The sequence below is a fragment of the Mytilus trossulus genome, chromosome 9 (assembly GCF_036588685.1).
Source record: "Mytilus trossulus isolate FHL-02 chromosome 9, PNRI_Mtr1.1.1.hap1, whole genome shotgun sequence".
NCBI classification, from domain to species: domain Eukaryota; kingdom Metazoa; phylum Mollusca; class Bivalvia; order Mytilida; family Mytilidae; genus Mytilus; species Mytilus trossulus.
The window spans coordinates 17,009,285-17,019,688 of NC_086381.1; the positions used below are offsets into that span (position 1 = coordinate 17,009,285).

Consider the following 10,404-nt stretch of genomic DNA (forward strand, 5'->3'; position numbering starts at 1 on the left):
CACTGGGTCGATGCCACTGCTGGTGGACGTTTCGTCCCCGAGGGTATCACCAGCCCAGTAGTCAACACTTCGGTGTTGACATGAATATCAATAATGTGGTCATTTTTATAAATTTCCTGTATACAAAACTTTGAACTTTTTGAAAAACTAAGGATTTTCTTATCCCAGGCATAGATTACCTTAGCCGTATTTTGCACAACTTTTTGGAATTTTGGATCCTCAATGCTCTTCAACTTTGTACTTGTTTGGGTTTATAAATATTTTTGATTTGAGCGTCACTGATGAGTCTTATGTAGACGAAACGCGCGTCTGACGTACTAAACATGCTAAATTATAATCCTGGTACCTTTGATAACTATTGTAATTGTATAATATCACTTTGTGACTTGAATGTTTGAGCATATATATTTCATTGAAAAGTTTCATAAATATTCATGGATAGAATGTATAGAATGTATCGATGCACTATAATTTAAAAATTAGAATGAAAATGAGGAATGTGACAAAGAGACAACAACCCAACTAGAGAGCAGACAACAGCAGAAGGTCACCAACAGGTCTTCAATGCAGCGAAAAATTCCCACACCCAGAGGCGTCCGTCAGCTGACCCATAAACAAAAAGATATACTAGTTCAGTGATAATGAACGCCATACTAAACTCCAAATTGTACGCAAGAAACTAAAAGTAAAAATTATACAAGACTAACATAGGCCAGAGGCTCCTGACTTGGGACAGGCGCAAAAAATGCGGCCGGGTTAAACTTGTTTATGAGATCTCAACCCTACCCATATACCTTTAATGAGTACAGAAAAGTAAACGCATATCAAAAGGCACATTAATATTCAGTTCAAGAGAAGTCCGGGTCTGATGTCAGAAGATGTAACCAAAGAAAATAAACAAAATGACAATAATACATTAATAACATCAGACAACTAGCAGTTAACTGTCATGCCAGCTCCAAACTTCAATTAAACTGATTTAAGATTATGTCTTCATCATACAAATATCAGGCACAATCCTTCCCGTGAGGGGTTTAGTATCATGCCATCATAACATATATGAAAAGGACATAACCCGTGTCATTTGTATATCTCAAACCTAGTTATAAGCATTGGGATATTAGATATCAAGTCAGTAACCATAAGGTTTTGTGGCATTTCATGCAATCTTAACAAAATAACTCACAAATCATTCATAACAGGTAAACATTTAAATCCTTCCTCTTGAATATGCGTCTCATTCAATACATTGCTTTGTAGATTCAACAATTCTAAACCCTGTAGTCCACAGAAATCTGTATTGTTTATCATCTCTATCAAATTGTTTTGTAAATACCTGTAAAGAAAATGATGTTTATTTAAAAAAAAACATAGTTATATAACAGAGAGGTATAAAAATTTAATACATTTATCAAACCTTATCAATCTATTAATGTAAGTTCATTGTTAACATGTTAAATGAAAAAGTTATCCTCTTGCTTTTTAACTTAGGTGTAAGATTGGGTCTCTTTTCCCTGACAAAATTAAGACATTAATACTTATATTTTACATTTACAGAAAAGGGGAAGGAAAGTAATCAAATGAAGTCTTTTAAAGGAAAGTTATTTTTTTCTTTTCTGTCCTCAGAGTGAAATATCTATAAGGTTAGTGGCATGTTGTTGTTTTAGGATTTTTAAGACTTATATAACATATTTTTTAGAACAATGAAAATACAATACTAATTAATATAAAATTTTGGTATAAATTAGATACATAATTGTATTATCTAGCTTTGTCAGTGTTATATATTATTCTCATAATTTTGTATAATGCTGAGTCCGTTTCTGTGGGTGTTACATTTTGATGTTGTGTTGTTGTTCTCCACTTATATTTGATGCGTTTTCCTCAGTTTTAGTTTGTTACCCCAATTTTGTTTTTTGTCCATAGATTTGCGAGTTTTGAACAGCGGTATACTACTGTTGCCTCTGAACCATTTACTGTAGACCAAATATATCGTGTAAATTTCGTTGATCCAAAATAAAATCTAATAAATGAACTGGATGATTAATTATCTCTACCATATAAAAAACTAAAAAAAAGATTTACAACTTCCAAAGTTAAAACATTTGAAACCATCCGACGAGAATATCAAATATAACATCAAAACTAAATACATGAATACATGGAGTGAAAAGTATCGTGACACGTTTTATAGCAATGCGAATTCACACTCAGCAAAACAGTCACAATCGGGAATAAGTCACGTTCGGTCATGATAAGATCAGACGACGTAATGACAAACCACAATCTAACACGTGGTAAACATGTCCTTAGTATTTTGGGCAACGAGACATCGTATGAATCAAACAATTCGTGATCGTGTCGGTAAAATTTACGGAGTGTCAATTTTTATTCTGTCCTCCTCATAACTTTGTTCGAGCAGTTGTTTTTGTTAGGAGCACACTTCTGTATATTAAATATATAATCGACGTTTGCAATTGGTGAAACACTTTTGACATCTGACTATATCTTTCTACAATCGTAGAAGGAAGAAGGGTAATTTAAAAACAAACAAAATTCAATAAATACATTTAAATTTTGTTTTACATTGTATCGTCGTCCTTGCACATACACTTTAGAAAAATATTTGATACATATGTGTCACATTTCAAGTATTTCGAACACGTGGGGAAAGACTTAGGAGGTATCTATTATTACTTAAACTTACAACTTGACAATATTAGGAGTTGTGGTAAAAGCTGAAAAATGTTGTTTTTTCTGGAGATAAATTGGTCTTCTTTTGACTCCATACGCTCTCTCTTCCAGCTCTGCTACATTTCTAATAAGATTGTTCTCAGCATATCTGCAAAAAAATGGAAAAAAATGAGAATATTTTTTCATCCAAGATATAAGTATTTAAAACAATCACGTTATCAAAACATTTATCTGAGAAAATTTGGTAATAAATCAATTATTAATAATAGGAAATTTAGAGTAATCTGATAAGGCGAGACTGACGGTAATTCTCAGCTACAATCCGACTGGTCTTTATTGGGGGGGGGGGGGGACTGAGAAACATCCTCAAATTTTAAATTATATTAAAGAAATTATCAAAAACTAATTGTTATTTTTCATTGCTCGTGAACACCATCCTCACTAAAATGGTTATGTCTAAACTTTATATTTGAAAGTATTAATGTTGGTAAAAAAATACCGAAACAGATTGTTCGATTGGTAAGAAAAAAATATATTTCACAAAGCAAAAAGGTGATTTGAAGACTGTAAAACCTAACAGCACCTGTTAAGGTCTTTCAATTGACAATTAAAGAACCATTATTTATCTTGGAATTGAGATGATGGTGAATTAAAATTTTATTTTCTCTTTAATTATAGATTTGGTGCCAGAGCGTAATCTTGTTATACTTATTTGCATAAAAAAGGCGATAGTCTTTTTCCACCATTTTCTACATTTGAAAATGCCTGTACCAAGTCAGGAATATGACAGTTCTTGTCCATTCGTTTTTTTATGCGTTTTGTTTTTTGATTTTGCCATAAGATAAGATAAGATAAGAAAACTTTATTTTGATTCGGCATGAGTACAAATAAGCAACACAAGCTCTAAGGAGCTTTTGACCGAATATAAAAACATATAAATAACATAAAAACAGTGCATTTTGACATATAAAACAACCTGTAATACAAAGTTGAAATCTCACATACATAGCATGCAATAAAAATAATCAACAAATTTTAGATTGAAGTAAAAAACATGCTTGACCAGAGCAACCAATAAGCAGCATAAATAATAAAACAGTTTAAGAATTATCTGGAAGCAGAACAGTGACATTCCAAACCATTCCAGGACTGAACAAGACTTTTAAAATGTGAAAAACTTTTTTCAGTCCTGAAATGGTTTGGAAGACTGTTCCATAAAGTAGCAGCAGCAAATTTGAATGATTTTTTACCGTAACGGGTTGACTTTACCTGTGGAATTTCAAGAATATTTACATACCTGAAAGAATATTTAGATTTTTTTTACATTCACCAAATTTTGTAAGCACACAGAAGCGATGTTGTTTATAATTTTAAAGGTTTCTAGAGCCATTGTTCTTATCCGTCTGATCTGCAAGGAAGGCACCTTAGCTTTAAGTAAGAGGTCCTCGTAGGAGCTGGTAAAATCCTCATAAACAAAACGGAGTGCTCTTTCCTGCACCTTTTCTAGTTTTTTGGAATTTTTCTCAGTGCAAAAATGCCATGCCAAAGGGCAAAAATTACAATTACTAAGAATAAAAGTATGAAATATAGTAAGTTTACTATGTCTATCCAAAAATGAGCCTAAACGTTTTAAAACATTTAATTGCTGTGATGCCTTCCTTTGGACTTTCCAAATTGATTTTCCTCTGAGTTCAGTATTTTTGTGATTTTACTTTTTACAATTAATACCATATTACATTCAATATTTTGAGGTTGAATTTCATAGTATCAACCCCTGATATAAAACTCACAATTCTATAAGTTCAGTGAAGTTTCCTTCCATAAAAATCTGGTGTGGTAAATGTGTAAATCCATTTTGACTAATGAATCTGAAATATATATCATTATTTATTGACAGAGATTTGTCTTGCCAGTAAACAATTTTGATAGTACAATTCAGAAAGTACTGTATAAATAAAGTGGGAATTCTATAACATATGAAATATGCAAAACAATGAAATATAGCCAATCAACAAAGACTGGAGAAACAGGGGTAGTGATTCGGCGGATACAAAAATGTCAATGTAAATAAATCAGCATACACAAATCGTCATTTATCTGAAGTCATGATTCCTCTTGTATTTATTTAAATCGAATTTTAATACGTAAGCTGTACAAAAGATCCTCGAGGGTATCACCAGCCCAGTAGCCAGTACCTCGGTAGTGGCATGAAAATTCGTTGATTTTTTGGTGTTGTTAAAATTTGGTGTTACAAAATGTTAGAAATCATTTTAAATTAAATAATGCATCTCCCTTATGCAAAGCTGTGATTCCTTTCACGGATTTGGCTATACTTTTTTGGACCTTTTGGATTATAGCTCTTCATCTTTTAAATAAGCTTTAGATTTCAAACATTTGGCCACGAGCATCACTTGAGAGACATGTATTGTCGAAATGCGCATCTGGTGCAGGAAAATTGGTAGTTAATGTTATTCCAATGTCAATAAACCATCAATTGCGTGCACAGGGCAAAATCTTCATGGGAAAGAAATACATATAAAATATCATTTATTTATACAGTGGGTCCCCTTAATTTGTCAAAATTTTAAACAAATTGCTGACAATGACAACGTAGCCTTAAAACCGCCAGCCTTAATCTCATCTTTGATATTTCCCCAGGTGAGATTATAAATGATTATTTCAACAAATAATAATTACATTAGATGTATGTATGCTATAACATCGTCCCATGTAAGGGAAGGATTGGGATCCCGCTAACATGTTTAACCCCGCCACATTATCTATGTATGTGCTGGTCCCAAGTCAGGAGCCTGTAATTCAGTGGTTGTCGTTTGTTTATGTGTTACATATTTGTTTTTCGTGCATTTCTTTATACAAATAATGTCGTTAGTTTTCTCGTTTGAATTGTTTTTCATTGTCATATCGGGGCCTTTTATAGCTGACTATGCGGGATGGGTTTTGCTCATTGTTGAAGGCCGTGCGGTGACCTATAGTTGTTATAAAATGTCTGTGTCATTTTGTTATCTTGTGGATAGTTGTCTCATTGGCAATCATGTCACATCTTCTTTATTTATACACTGCAATCTCGCATTTGCATTACAAAATAAAATTTACCACTCATGTTGACACGAGGTCCCACATGTACAATAAAGTGCACAATTAGATTAGATAAAAACTTGATAAAAATTGTGTTTTCATGATCCAAGCTCAAAAAATGTTATTATAAGTATTGAATGCTTCTCTTTGTAACTGCATAGGGTTGTTAAAGCTTTCGCTCTTCATACAAAATGTTCTCCGGCCAACGCTTTTACACCCCAATGAAGTTACAAAAAGAAGCATTCAATTCTTAAATATTATTTTTTTAAATTATAAATTTCTTATTGCGCTGTGATGATTTGCTTCCCTTGGTACATGTATAATGTTGAAGATACTAAAAAAGCCGCTACAGTTGAGGTAGGAAAAAAATATCATTCAGTAAAAGTAAATAGAGTAAAGGGACAGTCAAACTAATAAATCTTAAACAAACTGACAACGCCATGGTCAAAAATGAAAAAGACAAACAGTAGAACACATGACACAACATAGAAAACTAAAGAATAAACAACACGAACCCCAGTGAAAGCGCTGACTTGTAACATCGCTACCGGTTCTTGGATGAGGTAGTTCATTTAGCGAATACATTGCTTACTGTAAGCGTTTGACATATCGAAATACATGTGATTCTTTAGCGCAGGGATCTTAGGTTTCATCAAAGAGGAGAAAACGTGTGTTTGATAAAAAGAATTATGCTCTCTGGTTACGGTGTAATACTTCACATTTTCTCATTGGTAGAACCCTTTCTATAAAAACGATCGAATTAATAAGATTATTCTTTTTAAATAATTCCGTATATCATATGTCTATACATTTTTGGAACGCGAAATGCTCTCATTAACTCCTTGATTGCATTTTGAATACTCACAGATATTTTAAAGCTTTACCAATATTGATCATAGAATCAAACATAATGGTGGTCATCGCTGGCGTCTGGCTGTGTAGTCTGAACTCAATCAACTTTTCAAGGTCAATAAAAGATTCAGAGGTCAGTTTTTCCAATTTGTTGTGATGAAGGTCCCTAAAAGAATTTATTTTTAAATATTTGTTAAAACCATCTAAGACAAAAAATTACAGAATCATTTTTCCTATCAAATTTGTTTAGTATAAAAACATAATTTTGTTTACATTTACAATGAACTTACAATTCCATTCAAATTATAAACTTACGACTTCAGTAACAAATGGAGCCAATAAAAAGATTATTTCACCTGTTTAATTGTGATTTGTTTATATATCTGTGTAGCAATTTTCATGCAGGACATTCATACGGAGTACAAATAGTTCAGTAGATATGAGATCGGGGAATTTCAACTCCAATCATAAATTCCTTTATATAGTTGTTAATAAGGAAGGTTCTTAAACAGGTTGGGGACAACCCACCAAACGGGGAACTGTTCCCTAAATAAGTAACAATCCCTCATTTGAGTCATCATTTTGTAGTGCTAAAAGACAACATTTTCTCAACTGAGTCTTTTTTTCTTTAAATGGCACATATTCATGAAAATGCAGCAACTTTTTCAAAAGATGATTATCCTTATCTTGATTTACTGAGAAGAGACAATTCTATGAAAAATTTTAGAAATTGACAATTTTCTAGGCTTCTTACTTTTTTAAAACCCATAATAAAAATATAGTTCTTTGGGAGAAGTTGTTCCATTTTCTATAAATTTGTGCCATTTTACCTAAAAAGATCCATTTTTAAAACTTTTAGTTATTAGCATTATGAAATGATTACTCAAATATAGGATTGTTACTCATTTGGGCAATAGTTCCCCATTTGGCGGGTTGTCCCCAACCTGCTAAAAATTATCTATCAGTTGTGGAGTTGCAATCGTGAAATCCTAAAGGTTACGGAAGCAATCATGAGTTGGTAGGCCGTTATGAAATATACATTTCACAGATGACAAAGAATAAGCTCTATTGGTAATCAATACAAATCCGTCCCTTTTTCCCAAACGTGACATTCTGAATTAGAATTATTACCATGTGGAGAAGATCTGTTATAATGGGGTCGTGTTGATTGGTTTTCTATATTGTGTATTTTGTACTGGTTTCTGTTTGTTTGTCTGTTTTTAGCATTAGCGTTGTCAGTTTATTTTCTACTTACTAGATCATTTTTAAAGTATTTCTGAATATCACTAGGAAATACGTCTTATTGATATTACTGTAGGATTTTTTTTACACTTAAGATGAAAGTTACATTGAATTTGCTAAAATTGTTGACAATTCTTTTGTTTAATGACAAATATCTTTATCGGAGCTGAAATCTAAAAGATAACAACTTACAAATGTACCAGTTCTTTCAAATCTTCAAATACGCCTTTTGAAATTTGTGATATACTGTTACCATGCAGCTCTCTAAAAACAATTTTAGTCATACAGTCAATCTATGTGGCAAATATTGATTGTATGATAAATGAACGGAGAATGAAAAATACAGTTTATTGAATATCATTCCTTTATAATACAATTTTTTTTTTATATTTTATAAGATATAAACTAATTTTTGTTTTCAAAATATCGAATAATGGACAGTTAATTTCAAACTGAATTTATACAAAAAAAATTACATACATGACTCAATTTGATTCTGTAGCTGTTTTCAGATATGACTCTATTTACAATGTCTATTCGTTGTTTTCTGAATTTGGATTGTGATTACATTTTTGAAATAACACATTTTCTGACACAAAATGACTGTTGTCTTAGAACTTACAAATAAAAAAATCAGTCATTCATCTTTAAAAAGTAAAATCACAGAAATACTGACCTCAGCGGAAAACTCAAAACGGAAAATCCTTTCTAAAATGGCAAAATCAAATAATGAATCACATCAAACGAATTGACAACAACTGTCATATTCCTGACTTGGTACAGGCATTTTCAAATGTAGAATATGGTGAATTGCACATGGTTTTATAGCGCGTAAAATCTCACTTATATGACAGTCACATCAAATTTAAATTGTTCAACAACCAAATTGTTGATTATGAACAAATTTAAAAATTTGTCCCAATATTAAAAATCGGAATATGAAGTTCGATTCGGCATATAAAAGAATCTCTGAAATATACTTTTTGAAGATTGAAATAAAGTTTAATGTTGGAACATTTGAACCTCAATGTGGACCAATTCTACGAAATCTATTAAAAAACTAGGCCTAATATCCAAAATCTAAACAACTGCATAGACTCAGAATAACAAAGAACTTAATAATTCAAGACTTTGAATTTAACTACTTTGAAATTATGATAACAGTTTTGTTTTAGTCTCCTTTTTGCGAACGGTAAAAAGCAAGAACCTCAAAAAATATATCAGGACTTTCCTTTATTTGATATTGAATCTTATGGAACAATTACTAAGAGATCCAATTTGTAAAAGTAAACTATTATAGATCAAAGTACGATCTTCAATACGGAGCATTGGCTCACACAGATCAGTAAGCTATACAAGGCCGATTAAAGGCTAATATAAAACCTTTCACACAAGAAAATCAACGGACCTGCTGTATATTTATTTACAAATTCATACATTTATAGACAGATTATTGTCAGGAAACCTGAAACACCTAGTTAAGTTGCTCTTTTTTTGCACCAAATTACTTAACAGTAAGGACAAAAACCCCTTAAACCTTCAATGTGCTGGAAAAAAGAGCCTTGTATTAGAGATCCATACATTGTACATTTACTTTTGATGTATTGTATTGAAACCAAATGTCGACGGCAATGTCATATAGCATTGTGCCTCTGCAAACGCTATGAGGTCACATACAAATTAATAGAAATATGCATATCTTAGCTTTGCAGTCATGACAGAAGTATTCAAAAAAGAAAACTATAAAGAAAATTATAGTCGTTCTACAGGCATTTGTTTTCTTAAAAAACTAATACTTGATGCAATAACTGCAAAACTATCAAAGGATAGTCATAATGAAAATATTTTAAAAAAAAATAATAAAAAACTTATTGAAAATAAAATTCCAATCTTTTTCTTTATCAAAGTTAACTTATTACTCATATAACAGCTCACAAATATAGTGTAATCAGGGTCTTGCTGGAACGCGAGTGTTATTCCATATTTTTATAAAACTTACAAAATTTTAAGGTTTTGCAGTTGGCTAAAAGCGCCTCTTTGAAGATACTGGATAGCATTGTTACTAAGATTCCTAAAATAAACAAATAATTAATATTGCTTACTCATTTTCTGCTATTTGCAATGTGATGGTAAATACACATTTTGAGAAATTATCAATAACTGTGGACAAACAGGAATGTCTTCTTTTGGTTATTTTTTAACTATCATATGGAAATGTAAGAATTGTAATGACATTTTTAAACATGTAAACTAATTAAAACGTTCATAATTTATAAAAAATGCTTGAGAGGGCAGTGCAAATAAACATCATCAATGAGACGTACAACTACTTATAACATTGTATACAAGATAATTATAACCAGTGGCTCTTAACTAACCGAAGTACAAACTTTAAAAATGTAAAAGTTTCAATTTCAGCCAACTTAGGGCAATGTCGTCAAATGATTAAACAACTGCATATCAAATATCATTGACTTATCATTGGTGGCTCATCTAAAACTACTGTACCGTGATAAAATA

The 10,404-nt window shown here is 31.5% G+C and overlaps 1 protein-coding gene across 1 annotated transcript; it reads right to left on the reverse strand.

Annotated features, from left to right (window-relative positions):
• Nucleotides 1–1,182: 1,182 nt before the first annotated feature.
• On the reverse strand, nt 1,183–6,796 carry LOC134684337 (uncharacterized). Its single transcript, XM_063543626.1, has 4 exons — nt 6,656–6,796; nt 4,485–4,562; nt 2,708–2,842; nt 1,183–1,336 (listed from the first exon to the last, which is right to left on the reverse strand). The coding sequence occupies exons 1-4, from the start codon at nt 6,709–6,711 to the stop codon at nt 1,183–1,185; spliced, it is 423 nt and encodes a 140-aa protein (XP_063399696.1). The 5' UTR covers nt 6,712–6,796.
• Nucleotides 6,797–10,404: the final 3,608 nt, after the last annotated feature.